The sequence below is a fragment of the Heloderma suspectum genome, chromosome 4 (assembly GCF_057233095.1).
Source record: "Heloderma suspectum isolate Gila_16-S chromosome 4, 16-S_ref, whole genome shotgun sequence".
Taxonomy (NCBI): Eukaryota; Metazoa; Chordata; class Lepidosauria; order Squamata; family Helodermatidae; genus Heloderma; species Heloderma suspectum.
In genome coordinates, this window is record NC_139461.1 from 271,599,008 (window position 1) to 271,616,548 (window position 17,541).

General features: G+C 39.7%; 1 protein-coding gene across 5 annotated transcripts in view; it reads left to right on the forward strand.

Annotated features, from left to right (window-relative positions):
- The window catches only part of ASIP (agouti signaling protein), a 67,419-nt gene that overhangs the window by 11,176 nt on the left and 38,702 nt on the right, over positions 1–17,541 (forward strand). The window contains exon 1 of one of the 5 annotated variants that reach the window (XM_084853864.1): positions 7,213–11,343. The exons of 3 other annotated variants lie outside the window; for them this stretch is intronic. In XM_084853864.1, coding sequence (XP_084709990.1) covers positions 11,234–11,343 — 110 coding nt within the window. In that variant the 5' untranslated portion in view covers positions 7,213–11,233. Of the gene's footprint in view, positions 1–7,212; positions 11,344–17,541 lie in introns of those variants that run through there. One more of the 5 variants, XM_084853865.1, reaches the window with a different exon arrangement.

Sequence of the window (17,541 nt, forward strand, 5' to 3'; positions counted from 1 at the left end):
TGATAAACTTCCAACCATGTACAGTTGCCTATATTTTTTTCTGATTAATACACACAAAACACCATACACTTGCACACACTCCTTTTATATGTTGTATAGCTTGTATTTTTACTTTCATTAAGCATTGAGCTCCTATTTAGGCTGTTTTACTGTAGATGTTCCAAAAGCATACCAGTTATAGACTAAGATTTGTAATTAGTGAATTCCTTGGTTTCTTTAGTGATTTTCATTTATTATTATTATGTACATTCGTCTTTTTTGTTGCCTTTATTTTGTTAAATTTATTTTGAAATAAATTAAAATGTCATGATAAAAAGAAATTAGCAGCTTTTTCTCTGCTTGAGGGCTAGCAGAGGGGAGAAGCTATGGGGCAATTTGGAGCAAAAAAAAAACCCAGCTGGTGGGGAAAGGGTTAAGCGCTCTCTTCTTCCTTGCCATTTCTCACTGTTACTTGCACCCTCCAAAATTGGCTTTCAAATCAAAAAGGAGGGCTATCAGGCTACAAATATACATGGATGAGCAAGTAATATTCTTTCAGTACTCCTCAGGTTTTGCGAGGGCCTGAATAAGAAAACCACCCTTAGTGGACACCTTAACCTTGAAGAGGTGAGGCTTGCCTTTTATTTTACTACAATATAAATGGCTTACAGTTAAAATTCACACAAATATATGATTTTAATAGGGATGTGTGGGGGTATGTATGGGAGAGTCTTCTCACCCCAGGCAGATGCTGATGATACAGTCCAGATTCCAGGCTCATCCTCCCAGAGAGAAGGGGCAGACCATGAATTCTACCATGCTGCCTCTGATTTGTGTGCATGCTCCTTGCAAAGTGAAAATAGCCATTTTGTGGGCGTGGTGGGGTATTTGCTGGTGTCTGGCCCATAGCAAATGCCTGACTTCTCTACCCTCTGAAGCCAGCCCTGCATACTCGGACATCATTCAGCTGTATCTAGCTAAATCCACAAGAAACGTCTAAGTTATTATAACTGAGCCAAGAGTTCTGTTTCAGAATTTTATTTTATTTTTTCAAAAATGGCGAAAGGGAGAAAGAAATCTAGGAATTTTCAGGGGGTGGATGAGAAGGATTGTAGAAGCTTTGCTGGGTGAATGGAAGTGGGGGCTTCCATCCTTCCCCCCAACAATGCCTCTGGACTAATGCTACATCATGACATAGTGTCATTCCAAGTGAGGCATTGTGAGGGATGATGATATAGGGACTGCTGATATAGGGAAGAACCATAGCTCAGTGATAGAGCACCTGCTTAGCATGCAGATGGTCCCAGGTTCACTCTCCAGCATCTCCTGGTCATGCAGGAAAAATTCCTGCCTGAAATCCTGGACAGATACTGCCACTCAGTGTGGACAATATTGGGCTAGATAGACCAAGGGCCATGGTTCGCACGCTATAACAACTCATGGTTAATAAATAATGGGTTGTTGAGAAAACAAGTGGGATTGAGCTTGCATGCTGTTTCCCACAGGCTCACCCATTCCTGCAGTAAACAACCCAGGGACCATGGTTCGAACTCTGGGTTGTTTGTTCCTCAACAACCCAAAGTTCTGGGTTGGATGACGAAGCATCCCAGGGTTATTGCAGTGGGAGCGGGCAGGCACTCTCGCTTGTCTTCTCAACAACCCACAGTTTGTTACCCATAGATTGTTACTACGTGTGAACCAGGCCAGCATTAGGCAGCTTCCTATGTTCCTATGATAGTGGGGCCATCTCTGCTTGTGGTGGTGGTAGCCTCTGTTTTGTTTTGAAAAACAAGGTGGGGAAAAAGCTGCCACTACAGCTTGTTGTGGTAAACACTCCGGCTCCTTAATATTTCTAGAATTTGCCCTGACACCTCCCAAGAAATTGTCAAAACACCGGCCCAATTTTGCTGCCTGCAAATGGGACCTTGGAAGGTCCAATTTTTGGCTCAATGCTTAAGAAGATAAGTTGTAATAAATACCATGAAGTGTCAGTAAACCAACATAGAAGCAGCAAATAGCACAGTTGTAAAATGTATAAGTGGTGGCTGCAAATTATTAAATCTAAGCCTATAACAGTTTGCTTCCTAGGCATTAGACAGGAATAGGTCCTTACTCAAGGACTTCAGGGCTGAACATTTCACTAACGCACCTTTTAAATATTTGTGTCTGGTTTGCAGCTGGTGACTTTCTCATTGAAGTCAACAGAATGTTTTCCATGAATCAAAATGACACAGGATCAAACTCAAGAATGCTCTTTTTCTGTTTGCAAACTGCGGGGGGGGGGGGGAGCTTCTATATATATTTTGAATATGGTCAGAAAAACAGCAGAGTGAGAGGAAGGAGGAAGAATAAATACCTGACCATATACAGTAAATTTTAGGACTGGGTAAAGAAATGAGCCATAGCAGGTACGCTGATGGAGCTGGCTGCAACAGATTCTGCGTAGGTTTCTTCAAGGAGGTTAGAGAACACAAAAGAAATGCTTTTCAGCAGTCCCAGAGGAGGTTGGTAGCAAAAACTCTAGGAGCATTGCCTGTACTCTGTTCAGAGTACAGACCTGGACGAAGAGAAAAGCTGCTCTGATTTGCACTAGTGAGTGATGAATGCAATAGCCACTTGCTACTTAGGTAGGATTAAATTAACTAATTTCTCTACCAATCATTCCTTCTCTGCATTCTAACACCATCCTGGAAATATGTTTGCATTTTAGGTTGAAATAGCAACAAAACGTTTCTGTTTTCTTCCTCCATCTAAACCAAAAACGTTGGCTTTTAAGATCAAGAAATCAAAACCAATAACTAACTAGTCAAATCTTCTTAAAAGTCAGATATTTTATTCTATTTTCTCTTCTTTTTACATTTAAAACAAATATTTGTTATCTTTGATTATGTTGCATAATGCCTTGCTTCATTAACCTTGTTACCACTTTTGTTTCTCGCAACTTCCAAGCTTTCCTTTGGCTTTGTGTTTCCTTTGCTTTGTTATGTCCTTGTTAGTTTGTGTGTTTTTTTTGTTTTTGTATTTCAGCTGCATACATTTAGTATCTGCATTTTTAGGAGTTGTTGAGATGGAGGCTGTATATATTGAGCATTAAATTTATTTATTTATTCTGAAGGTGACAATGTTACCTCATGATGACAGCAGTGACTTTTCCTTCCCTACCCAGTTTTCTTTTGTTCTTATATTCTGTATTAATGGCAACATAATATTCTGTATTAATGGAATTCTTCCATATTCTTAGAATAATTGTATTGCATATTAACATTGTGAATTTTGGTTTCCAGTTCAATGAAATTCATTATTTATTTTCTCTTTTAATACAGTGGTTTCTGTTTTATTAATCCCTGAATGCACATATGTCTTTCTTTCCTTTTATCTATATCAAGTTTAAAGTTGTTCTATAGAAAAGGAAATTCTAATTCATTAATAACTTTCCTGATGCTTTCAGCACATTTCTGCATATCTTCAGATCAATGAGAGTTTACTGTAGATAATGTATTTTTGAACCTTTGGGTAGAAATGTTCTTGTTTGAGATATCAAGAATTATTATTCCTATGTCTGAGTATTTACAGGGGAAGTTAATAAAAACTGAGTAACAGTTTCAGCCATCAGGGACAATATTATTTTGTGTTTTTTGTTTGCTTGGCTGTTGAGAGGAGAGGAAATATTAGCATTTTGAAATAGTCTATACGGTTCCATAGGATTTGCCTTTCGCTCCAACAGATGACTTCTTGTTGTTTAAAAAGGTAAGATAATGTTTGCAATTATTTAAACTATACTTTTTCTGCCATCTTAAATTGTTTCTTCTCCTCCTGCAGTTTTTGGCAGGAAGGAGAAAACAAAGTTTCCAAAATAGAGGAAAAATGGTAAACGGTCTGCAAAAAATCAAAATATGTTACTTTATATAGTGAGTAATGATGTGTTTTTTTTCCCCATAGAAAAATGTATTATTTGTCCTGGGAAAACAATGAAAGCAGTTTGAAGGCTTATGCAGACTATTAGTTCAAGAACTTGGATGTAATTCATTGTGAAAAAATAAGGAAAAATAGCATAAATGGACAAAGTGTTGAACATTTGAAGAAGAAATTAACTTGTTGTTGTTGTTGTTCAGTCATTAAGTCGTGTCCGACTCTTCGTGACCCCATGGACCATAGCACGCCAGGCCTTCCTGTCCTCCGCTCTCTCCCGGAGTGTGCTCAGGTTCATATTCATTGCATCGGTGACACTATCTAGCCATCTCATCCTCTGCCGTCCTCTTCTCCTTTTGCCTTCAATCTTTCCTAGCATCAGCGTCTTTTCCAGTGACTTTTCTCTTTGCATTAGGTGGCCAAAATATTTGAGCTTCAGCTTCAGTATCTGTCCTTCCAATGAGCACTCAGGCTTGATTTCCTTTAGGATGGACTGATTTGACCTCCTTGCAGTCCAGGGGACTTGTAAGAGTCTTCTTCAGCACCACAGTTCGAAAGCATCGATTCTTCAGCGCTCAGCCTTCCTTATAGTCCAGCTCTCACAGCCATACGTTACTACTGGGAAAACCATAGCTTTGATTATGCAGACGTTTGTCGGCAAGGTGATGTCTCTGCTTCTTACTATGCTGTCTAGGTTGGCCATAGCTTTCCTCCCAAGGAGCAAGCGTCTTTTAATTTCATGGCTACAGTCACCGTCTTGCGGTGATCTTGGAGCCCAAGAAAATAAAATCTGTCACTGCTTCCATTTCTTCCCCTTCTATATGCCAGGAAGTGATGGGGCCAGATGCCATGATCTTCGTTTTTTTAATGTTGAGTTTCAAACCAGCTTTTGCATTCTCCTCTTTCACCCTCAACAAGAGGCTCTTTAGATCCTCTTCGCTTTCTGCGATTAGGGTGGTATCGTCTGCACATCGGAGGTTGTTGATAATTCTCCCGGCAATCTTAATTCCGACCTCTGATTCATCCAACCCGGCATTTCTCATGATGTACTCTGCATATAAGTTAAATAAGCAAGGTGACAATATGCAGCCTTGTCGTACTCCTTTCCCAATTTTGAACCAATCGGTTGTTCCATGTCTGGTTCTTACTGTTGCTTCTTGACCCTCGTACAGGTTTCTCAGGAGACAGGTAAGGTGGTCTGGTACACCCATCACTTTAAGAATTTGCCACAGTTTGTTGTGATCCACACAATCAAAGGCTTTAGCGTAGTCAATGAAGCAGAAATAGACGTTTTTCTGGAATTCTCTTGCTTTCTCCATGATGCAGCGAATGTTGGCGATTTGATCTCTAGTTCCTCTGCCTCTTCTAAACCCAGCTTCCGGTAGTTCTCGGTTCGCATACTGCTGAAGCCTAGCTTGTAGGATTTTGAGCATCACCTTGCTGGCATGTGAAATGAGCGCAATTGTGCAGTAGTTTGAACACTCTTTGGCGTTGCCCTTCTTTGGAATTGGAATGTAAACTGACCTTTTCCAGTCTTGTGGCCACTGTTGAGTGTTCCAGATTTGTTGGCATATTGAATGCAGCACTTTAACAGCATCATCTTTTAGGATTTTAAATAGCTCAGCTGGAATACTGTCATCTCCACTAGCTTTGTTGTTACTAATGCTTCCTAAGGCCCACTTGACTTCACTCTCGAGGATGTCCGGCTCAAGTTGAGTGACCGCACTATCATGGCTATCAAGGACATTACTATCATGGCTATCAAGGACATTAAGATCTTTCCTGTATAGTTCTTCTGTGTATTCTTGCCACCTCTTCTTAATCTCATCTGCTTCTGTTAGGTCCCTGCCTTCTTTGTCCTTTATCATGCCTGTCTTTGCACAAAACGTTCCCTTGAGATCTCCGATGTTCTTGAAAAGATCTCTAGTCTTTCCCATTCTGTTGTTTTCCTCGATTTCTTTGCATTGTTCATTTAAGAAGGCCTTCTTGTCTTTCCTTGCTATTCTCTGGAACTCTGCATTCAGTTGGATATATCTTCCCCTTTCTCCCTTGCTTTTCGCTTCCCTTCTTTCGTGAGCTACTTGTAAAGCCTCATCAGACAGCCACTTTGCTTTCTTGCATTTCTTTTTCTTTGGGATGGATTGAGTTGCTGCCTCCTGAACAATGTTACGGACCTCCGTCCATAGTTCCTCAGGCACTCTGTCTATCAGGTCTAATCCCTGAAATCTATTCCTCACCTCCACTGTATATTCATCAGGGATATGATTTAGGTCATACCTGAACGGTTTAGTGGTTTTCCCGACGTTCTTCAATTTAAGCCGAAATTTTGCAAGAAGCAGCTCATGATCTGAGCCACAGTCAGCTCCAGGTCTTGTTTTTACTGACTGTATGGAGCTTCTCCATCTTTGGCTGCAAAGGACATAATCAATCTGATTTCGATATTGACCATCTGGTGACGTCCATGTGTAGAGTCGCCTCTTGTGCTGTTGGAAAAGAGTGTTTGCTATGATCAGCATGTTCTCTTGGCAAAACTCTATTAGCTTTTGTCCTGCTTCATTTTGTACACCAAGGCCATGCCTGCCTGTTATCCCGGTGATTTCTTGACTTCCTACTTTAGCATTCCAATCCCCTATGATGAAGAGGACATCTTTTTTTGGTGTTAGTTCTAGAAGGTGTTGGAGGTCTTCATAGAACCGATCAACCTCAGCTTCTTCGGCCTCAGTGGTTGGGGCATAGACTTGAATTACTGTGATGTTGAATGGTTTGCCTTGGATTCGTACTGAGATCATTCTATCATTTTTAAGATTGTACCCCAGTACTGCTTTTCCCACCCTTTTGTTGACTATGAGTGCTACTCCATTTCTTCTAAGGGATTCTTGCCCACAATAGTAGATATGATGGTCACCTGAATTAAATTCGCCCATGCCTGTCCATTTTAGTTCGCTGATTCCCAAGATGTCGATGTTCAATCTTGCCATCTCATGTTTGACCACCTCCAGCTTACCTTGATTCATTGATCTGACATTCCAGGTTCCTAAACAATATTGTTCTTTACAGCAACGGATTTTCTTTTCACCACCAGACACGTCCACAGCTGAGTGTCCTTTCGGGTTTGGCCCAGCCGCTTCACTCTTTCTGGCGCTACTTGGAAATACCCTCTGCTCTTCCCCAGTAGCATATTGGACACCTTCCGACCTGAGGGGCTCATCTTCCGGCGTCATCTCTTTTAGCCTTGTGATACGTTCCATGGGGTTTTCTTGGCAAGAATACTGGAGTGGGTTGCCATTTCCTTCTCCAGTGGACCACATTTTGTCAGAACTCTCTGCCATGACCTGTCCGTCTTGGGTGGCCCTGCACGGCATAGCTTATGGCTTCACTGAGTTACGCAAGCCCCTTCGCCACAACAAGGCAGTGATCCATGAAGGGGTTTGGCTTACTCCATTGCCTTTATTGCCAGCCTTTGGGGCCTTGTGTTTTTATTTTATTGTATTTTTTAAACTAGCTGTGTCTGTATATTATGCCAAAAATGGTGTGGTTTTGTGCAAGTTATGAAAAATTTAAGAGGCATTACTGAAAGACTTGGCAAAGTTTATAAACTGGCAGAAAAAAGAAGAGCAAAAATACTATTATCTGTATTCTTTGCTTTTTTCTTCATTTTGCATTGGCACTGCATACATTAGGACCTAAGAAAGGGCGAATTAAGCAAGAGGTTATCCAGTAATATTTATTTGCTTATTTATTTATTATCCTCATGGACCACTGCTTACTTGAGTCCACTGCGGAAGCCCCACTGAGATAGTCTTGCTTGAAGAGCAAGTTAGACCAGCTTTATTGGTTATGCCTGCCTCCTTTGCATTGCCTTTTGTTTGATATTGTAGTTTAGGATTATGTTGTTGTGATCAGAATTTTAAGCTGCCTTGAGCAATGTGTTTGCCCTAGAAGGGCTGGGTAGAAGTTCTTTTATATAAATAAGGGATGCTTATCTGGGGCAGAGAAGATGGGATGATGTGAGTTGATGGGTCCTTACACTTGGCCTTTCTCAGCACTTCAGATTAGGCTCAACATACATGCAGAAAGAAAATGGATTGGTTTGGGAGTAACAATCCTAGCTTCACCAACCATTGTTCAGGGAACCTGGAACACGGATCTGTCCCATGCGCTCCTCCGTCACCTCTCTCCTTCCACCCTCCCTTTGCGTGTCTGAGTGGTTTCAGATCCTGTCAATAAACCGAAATTAGACCACAGTTTCCCACTTTGTTACAAATAGGATGTCGTGTTCTCAAGGACTTGGGAGTTCTCTGTATTTTTTTTTTCTTTGAACAGCAGCCCACCACCCCCATGCCATATCAGAAACTACTTCTGAAAGATCTCTTGCTTTCAAAAGCAGTTTGCAGTATGGCATATCAGGCTGCTTTTCAAACAAACACATTTTCATACTTTCTGAGACACATGAAACTAGTTGCTTCGTTCTGTGGATGTTGGCCACCACCTTTTTATTTGTTCCAGCTGGTGTTAAAAAGTTTATATTTGCATAGAACGCTTTGTTAAGAGAGGTGGGGGAATGTTCAGAATTAAAAGGGAGGGAGAAGCGCAGGGAACAGAGAGGGTTCTGAAGAAGGTGATGCAGACTTGCATCTATAAAGCTGAAAGCTGTTCATATAGAAAGCACTTTGACTGTTATGCCAAGAGGCAGGTGTGAAAATTATGGCCACCAATTCTGAAAACACAACAGAAACCAGCCCCCCTTTTCTGTAAGTGACATGGGCCCTTAAAAGAGTGGAGAGAGGATCATGGTCAGTAGAGTGACATAGGGCCACACAGTTACTCCATTTTACTCTAGCCTAGTGATCCTTTATATTTTATTTTTTAAAGCTGTTTCTGCAAGATGCAGGTGCAGAGAAGCAGCAGGGACAAGAGGTTCTTAACCTTATCCCTGTCTGCCATTATTCCAATAGAAATTAGCCCAAACATCTGATAAACTTCCAACCATGTACAGTTGCCTATATTTTTTTCTGATTAATACACACAAAACACCATACACTTGCACACACTCCTTTTATATGTTGTATAGCTTGTATTTTTACTTTCATTAAGCATTGAGCTCCTATTTAGGCTGTTTTACTGTGGATGTTCCAAAAGCATACCAGTTATAGACTAAGATTTGTAATTAGTGAATTCCTTGGTTTCTTTAGTGATTTTCATTTATTATTATTATGTACATTCGTCTTTTTTGTTGCCTTTATTTTGTTAAATTTATTTTGAAATAAATTAAAATGTCATGATAAAAAGAAATTAGCAGCTTTTTCTCTGCTTGAGGGCTAGCAGAGGGGAGAAGCTATAGGGCAATTTGGAGCAAAAAAAAAACCCAGCTGGTGGGGAAAGGGTTAAGCGCTCTCTTCTTCCTTGCCATTTCTCACTGTTACTTGCACCCTCCAAAATTGGCTTTCAAATCAAAAAGGAGGGCTATCAGGCTACAAATATACATGGATGAGCAAGTAATATTCTTTCAGTACTCCTCAGGTTTTGCGAGGGCCTGAATAAGAAAACCACCCTTAGTGGACACCTTAACCTTGAAGAGGTGAGGCTTGCCTTTTATTTTACTACAATATAAATGGCTTACAGTTAAAATTCACACAAATATATGATTTTAATAGGGATGTGTGGGGGTATGTATGGGAGAGTCTTCTCACCCCAGGCAGATGCTGATGATACAGTCCAGATTCCAGGCTCATCCTCCCAGAGAGAAGGGGCAGACCATGAATTCTACCATGCTGCCTCTGATTTGTGTGCATGCTCCTTGCAAAGTGAAAATAGCCATTTTGTGGGCGTGGTGGGGTATTTGCTGGTGTCTGGCCCATAGCAAATGCCTGACTTCTCTACCCTCTGAAGCCAGCCCTGCATACTCGGACATCATTCAGCTGTATCTAGCTAAATCCACAAGAAACGTCTAAGTTATTATAACTGAGCCAAGAGTTCTGTTTCAGAATTTTATTTTATTTTTTCAAAAATGGCGAAAGGGAGAAAGAAATCTAGGAATTTTCAGGGGGTGGATGGGAAGGATTGTAGAAGCTTTGCTGGGTGAATGGAAGTGGGGGCTTCCATCCTTCCCCCCAACAATGCCTCTGGACTAATGCTACATCATGACATAGTGTCATTCCAAGTGAGGCATTGTGAGGGATGATGATATAGGGACTGCTGATATAGGGAAGAACCATAGCTCAGTGATAGAGCACCTGCTTAGCATGCAGATGGTCCCAGGTTCACTCTCCAGCATCTCCTGGTCATGCAGGAAAAATTCCTGCCTGAAATCCTGGACAGATACTGCCACTCAGTGTGGACAATATTGGGCTAGATAGACCAAGGGCCATGGTTCGCACGCTATAACAACTCATGGTTAATAAATCATGGGTTGTTGAGAAAACAAGTGGGATTGAGCTTGCATGCTGTTTCCCACAGGCTCACCCATTCCTGCAGTAAACAACCCAGGGACCATGGTTCGAACTCTGGGTTGTTTGTTCCTCAACAACCCAAAGTTCTGGGTTTGGATGACGAAGCATCCCAGGGTTATTGCAGTGGGAGCGGGCAGGCTCTCTCGCTTGTCTTCTCAACAACCCACAGTTTGTTACCCATAGATTGTTACTACGTGTGAACCAGGCCAGCATAAGGCAGCTTCCTATGTTCCTATGATAGTGGGGCCATCTCTGCTTGTGGTGGTGGTAGCCTCTGTTTTGTTTTGAAAAACAAGGTGGGGAAAAAGCTGCCACTACAGCTTGTTGTGGTAAACACTCCGGCTCCTTAATATTTCTAGAATTTGCCCTGACACCTCCCAAGAAATTGTCAAAACACCGGCCCAATTTTGCTGCCTGCAAATGGGACCTTGGAAGGTCCAATTTTTGGCTCAATACTTAAGAAGATAAGTTGTAATAAATACCATGAAGTGTCAGTAAACCAACATAGAAGCAGCAAATAGCACAGTTGTAAAATGTATAAGTGGTGGCTGCAAATTATTAAATCTAAGCCTATAACAGTTTGCTTCCTAGGCATTAGACAGGAATAGGTCCTTACTCAAGGACTTCAGGGCTGAACATTTCACTAACGCACCTTTTAAATATTTGTGTCTGGTTTGCAGCTGGTGACTTTCCCATTGAAGTCAACAGAATGTTTTCCATGAATCAAAATGACACAGGATCAAACTCAAGAATGCTCTTTTTCTGTTTGCAAACTGCGGGGGGGGGGGGAGCTTCTATATATATTTTGAATATGGTCAGAAAAACAGCAGAGTGAGAGGAAGGAGGAAGAATAAATACCTGACCATATACAGTAAATTTTAGGACTGGGTAAAGAAATGAGCCATAGCAGGTACGCTGATGGAGCTGGCTGCAACAGATTCTGCGTAGGTTTCTTCAAGGAGGTTAGAGAACACAAAAGAAATGCTTTTCAGCAGTCCCAGAGGAGGTTGGTAGCAAAAACTCTAGGAGCATTGCCTGTACTCTGTTCAGAGTACAGACCTGGACGAAGAGAAAAGCTGCTCTGATTTGCACTAGTGAGTGATGAATGCAATAGCCACTTGCTACTTAGGTAGGATTAAATTAACTAATTTCTCTACCAATCATTCCTTCTCTGCATTCTAACACCATCCTGGAAATATGTTTGCATTTTAGGTTGAAATAGCAACAAAACGTTTCTGTTTTCTTCCTCCATCTAAACCAAAAACGTTGGCTTTTAAGATCAAGAAATCAAAACCAATAACTAACTAGTCAAATCTTCTTAAAAGTCAGATATTTTATTCTATTTTCTCTTCTTTTTACATTTAAAACAAATATTTGTTATCTTTGATTATGTTGCATAATGCCTTGCTTCATTAACCTTGTTACCACTTTTGTTTCTCGCAACTTCCAAGCTTTCCTTTGGCTTTGTGTTTCCTTTGCTTTGTTATGTCCTTGTTAGTTTGTGTGTTTTTTTTGTTTTTGTATTTCAGCTGCATACATTTAGTATCTGCATTTTTAGGAGTTGTTGAGATGGAGGCTGTATATATTGAGCATTAAATTTATTTATTTATTCTGAAGGTGACAATGTTACCTCATGATGACAGCAGTGACTTTTCCTTCCCTACCCAGTTTTCTTTTGTTCTTATATTCTGTATTAATGGCAACATAATATTCTGTATTAATGGAATTCTTCCATATTCTTAGAATAATTGTATTGCATATTAACATTGTGAATTTTGGTTTCCAGTTCAATGAAATTCATTATTTATTTTCTCTTTTAATACAGTGGTTTCTGTTTTATTAATCCCTGAATGCACATATGTCTTTCTTTCCTTTTATCTATATCAAGTTTAAAGTTGTTCTATAGAAAAGGAAATTCTAATTCATTAATAACTTTCCTGATGCTTTCAGCACATTTCTGCATATCTTCAGATCAATGAGAGTTTACTGTAGATAATGTATTTTTGAACCTTTGGGTAGAAATGTTCTTGTTTGAGATATCAAGAATTATTATTCCTATGTCTGAGTATTTACAGGGGAAGTTAATAAAAACTGAGTAACAGTTTCAGCCATCAGGGACAATATTATTTTGTGTTTTTTGTTTGCTTGGCTGTTGAGAGGAGAGGAAATATTAGCATTTTGAAATAGTCTATACGGTTCCATAGGATTTGCCTTTCGCTCCAACAGATGACTTCTTGTTGTTTAAAAAGGTAAGATAATGTTTGCAATTATTTAAACTATACTTTTTCTGCCATCTTAAATTGTTTCTTCTCCTCCTGCAGTTTTTGGCAGGAAGGAGAAAACAAAGTTTCCAAAATAGAGGAAAAATGGTAAACGGTCTGCAAAAAATCAAAATATGTTACTTTATATAGTGAGTAATGATGTGTTTTTTTTCCCCATAGAAAAATGTATTATTTGTCCTGGGAAAACAATGAAAGCAGTTTGAAGGCTTATGCAGACTATTAGTTCAAGAACTTGGATGTAATTCATTGTGAAAAAATAAGGAAAAATAGCATAAATGGACAAAGTGTTGAACATTTGAAGAAGAAATTAACTTGTTGTTGTTGTTGTTCAGTCATTAAGTCGTGTCCGACTCTTCGTGACCCCATGGACCATAGCACGCCAGGCCTTCCTGTCCTCCGCTCTCTCCCGGAGTGTGCTCAGGTTCATATTCATTGCATCGGTGACACTATCTAGCCATCTCATCCTCTGCCGTCCTCTTCTCCTTTTGCCTTCAATCTTTCCTAGCATCAGCGTCTTTTCCAGTGACTTTTCTCTTTGCATTAGGTGGCCAAAATATTTGAGCTTCAGCTTCAGTATCTGTCCTTCCAATGAGCACTCAGGCTTGATTTCCTTTAGGATGGACTGATTTGACCTCCTTGCAGTCCAGGGGACTTGTAAGAGTCTTCTTCAGCACCACAGTTCGAAAGCATCGATTCTTCAGCGCTCAGCCTTCCTTATAGTCCAGCTCTCACAGCCATACGTTACTACTGGGAAAACCATAGCTTTGATTATGCAGACCTTTGTCGGCAAGGTGATGTCTCTGCTTCTTACTATGCTGTCTAGGTTGGCCATAGCTTTCCTCCCAAGGAGCAAGCGTCTTTTAATTTCATGGCTACAGTCACCGTCTGCGGTGATCTTGGAGCCCAAGAAAATAAAATCTGTCACTGCTTCCATTTCTTCCCCTTCTATATGCCAGGAAGTGATGGGGCCAGTGTCATTGATAGATGAGCGCACACCATTTATTAGGTATTAGAATGAACATTGTAATCTTATATCCTTGGACAGAGGTCATGTTTAATTCAATTAAAAAATTAAAAAGGAAAATAATAGTGCAATTTGAACTAGTCCTATGGAAAAGAATGTGATTTATTTAAATAAAATTGACATAAGTATATGCATAAAATGACACCCAGTTGTGAATACAGTTTTCTCTATGTCTGGAATTCAAATGAAGTCTTACCAAAAGTTAAAACTAGGTAGCCATGTTGGATGGGGGGAAATCTAGTAAATGTCCCATTGAAGTCAAAGGGAGAGTTAAGCATATTCAGAATTCTCTCCCACTTAAACCAACAAAGCCTACAAATAAAGGCTTAGGAAAATTGCTTGCAAAAATGTGTACGTAAGGCAAAAATGTATAGAAAAATACATGCAAATTTAACTTTAAACAACAATACACACACCCCAGCTCAGGATGAATTGAATTTAAGACTGGAAAAATGAGATACTGAGGAAAATTAAAATTGATTTGGCCATCCCTACATCTATCTATGTATCTATCTATCTGACAATGGAGGAGAGTGTTTTCAAGCAGCTGATAAAGCGGGCTCTAGTCCATGAAAGCTTATGCCACAATAAATCTACTAAGTGCCACAGGACTCTGCTTCTTTATATAGGTGGCTTCTTTTGGTTAGCAAAACATTGCTTTTAATTATGGCTATGTATTGCTTCCCTGGCCCAGGGTAGTTTATGGTATTGCAAAATATTTTAAAATATAAAGCATATGAAGATAAAATGTACTGAACAACACTGTTCAAATGACCCGATATTCAGATACTCAAATAAGAAAAATGTCTTCCATCAATTCGCCCCAAAATGGGTTTCGATGAACCTGTAGGGGGAATTCTGAAGCTGTGGACCATTTGCTGGAATCTTTCCATCCAAAGATCCCAGTAATCACTCTTGAAGTCTGAATGGGGCTTCTTTCCAAGCATTTGAACATTATTTCACACATTTCATTAGATGTCTGTTGACTTGGCAAATTAAAGCAACAGTGGGAGCTACTGGGCTGGGGAGGCAAAGTCCAAAGTCTTTTAACAAATCTGCAGCTGAAAAGGGGGACGCCATTTCTCCTCTAGTCCTGTTGCCCAATCTCACCTCCCACATAATTTAGGGCAAAACAAAAGTCTCGCTTACTCCAGCAAGTGTGGGGGAAGAGAAAATGAACTGTGAGATGCTGCAGTTGTATCCTTTTGCAGCTACAATGATGTTAAAGAGAGATGCAAATCTCACTTGGCAAATCTAGTTCAAGACCGGTTCCAGGGCTGAGTCCTACAGCAAAACTTTAAAAAGCTGCTGAGAGTGAAGCTGGTGAATGAGGTAAAGTAGTAAGTAATGCATTTATTGCACGATCCAAAGATCATTGCAAAAGATACAAACTTAAAATTTAAAATGCTATTATACAATAACAACAAAATTGCACATGAAGTTAAAACAACAAAACTGTAAGATACATATCAAGTCTTTACTAAAGTTAAAATAGGGTGGATATGCAACAATAATATGGCATAAAGGAACCTTTAGTATCACAGGCTCACCTGGTGGGAATGTGGGAATGGGCTTTCTTGGTGGCCGCCCCAAGGCTCTGGAACCCTCTCCCCAGGGAGGCGAGAGTGGCACCCTCCTTGGTGTGTTTCTGTAGGCAGGCAAAACCTTTTTTGTTCCAGCAGGCCTTTGGGGATAGATAGCCTGGACCTGTGAGAATATGATGGATTGATACTGTGGTTTATGTTGTTGCTGTCTTTTAAAATACTGATATATTATACAATTTTAATATCATTGATGAGTTTATATTTTTAACTTTTGTATATTTTTATTTATATGTTTTAATTGTAAAAGTTTTTAATGTTGTAAAGCCACCTTGACTCCCAGTATTGGGGAAAAGGTGGGCTATAAATATAATTATAATAATAATAATTCAATCATCTTACATTCATATCTCTGAATCTTTATAACAATTCACACTGATAGTATCCAAAAACTTTGCTCTACATCTAGTGACTTTCACTGCAAATACCACGACCCTCTGAATTACGTACGGGTTGGTCAACTGTAATAAATAACTCAATTTCTCTTTTACACCCCTGTATTTCACTTTCTTTAGGGGAGGCTCTAAATAACTTTCTCTTATGTCTCTATATAATTGACACTCAGTTACATAATGAGCTAAGCCCTCCACAAACACTCAACCTATCTTCTACTGGTATACCATGAAATCTACCCCATTTCATCATAGTATCCATTTGTTCATATCTTAAATTTGTAAAAGCTTTCCGATATTCCATTTTCATCGGAACTGACAAATATTTCTCATATCAGTGCAGTTGTTTTGTACTAGCTAACCATTTCACAGTTTCTGATGATGTAAGAGCTATTATATCAGTTTGTGCTCCTACATCAAACACTCTTTGTTTTAAAATATTGCTGCTAGCTTCCAACCTTGGATTTAGTGCCTGGTCAGAGAATCCAAAATTTGGGGAAAGAAATTAAAGAGTTTTTGCAACCAAAACTTTCCATGCACAAATAATCTCTGTTCCTCCAAACAGATCTTAGGAAGTCCTTCTTCTGTTAAGTTAGTTATTCTGCACCAATAATTTACCTTCCTTACATATATCAATCCAGAGATCTTTTCGATGCCCATTTCAGGTGTCATTAAATATGCTGGGGTAGATCTGGAAACCCGCAGAATCAGGGGCAGAAAGCAACTTTGAACACTTTCAGTTTTCATAAGATCTGCAAAGCCCCAAATTTCTGCACCATAGATTAGCATATGTATTACTTTTGCTTTGAAAATTTTTAAAGTTGGGCTTAATGTACCTGGCTAACTATGATTCAATAGTCTATTTAAGGACTGTAAACTAGCAACTGTTTTCAATTCATTTTTCTTTATTTGTAGCGCCCAGGATCCTGATGCTGAGAAATGAATACTGAAACAACAGTAGGGTTTTGCCTGCTCTAACTCTTTCAACCATCTATGATTTTTTCTCTTTTTTCCAAATACTACCACTTTAGATTTATTATTATTGATGAGTAGGTCATTTTCTTTACACTATAGACTGGGCTGTCTCAGGAGTCTTCTCAGGCCCACATGAGACGTTGAATATAAAATCATGTCATCAGCATACAATAATATGTTTACTTCTCTGTTTAAAATTTGGGGCATATGATAACTGTGATTATGTAAAAATGCCACCATGTCATTAATATAAAAATTGAAAAGAAATGGTGGTAAGATGCAACCTTGATGGACTCCTTTATGGAATGAGATCTGTAATGGCAAAATTTGAACCTGTTCTCACCTTAAAATAGGTTTCTAAGTAAAGTGCTTTTATTAATCATAAAAGCCTCAAATCTATATTTGTATTTGCCAACTTTTCTCAAAGACGGCATCTGTTTATGCAATCAGAAGCTTCACTTAAATCTATGAAAGCTGCAAAAAGCTGTCCACCCTTAACGGAATACTTAGTTATGAGATGGTGTAAAATATAACAGTTACCCAGGGTAGATAGTCCTTTCCTAAAACCAGACTGCTCTTCTGCAAAAATGGCCTTTCCTTCCACCCAGTCCTGAATGAGGTAAAGAGCATAGTGCCTATCAAGAGGGAGGTCTACTTTCAAAAGTTGACGTAGTTTGTTTAAAACTGTATGTTAGCAAATTATGCGTTGGAACGATTTCCAATGCTCAAGAGCAGTGCTTTTCAAAATGTGCTCTAGGGTATCCTGCGTTTCCTTGGAAGCTTATCAGGCAGGGCTTCTCCCAGGGGGAAGACCAACAATGGAGACAGTCTTCAGTGAAAGGCAGCCTCTGTTGCTATGCCCAGCTGGAAGGGAGTCCTGACTGTGTTCTTGCATATGTGCAGAGTCATGGTAAGTTCCAACAGGCCTGC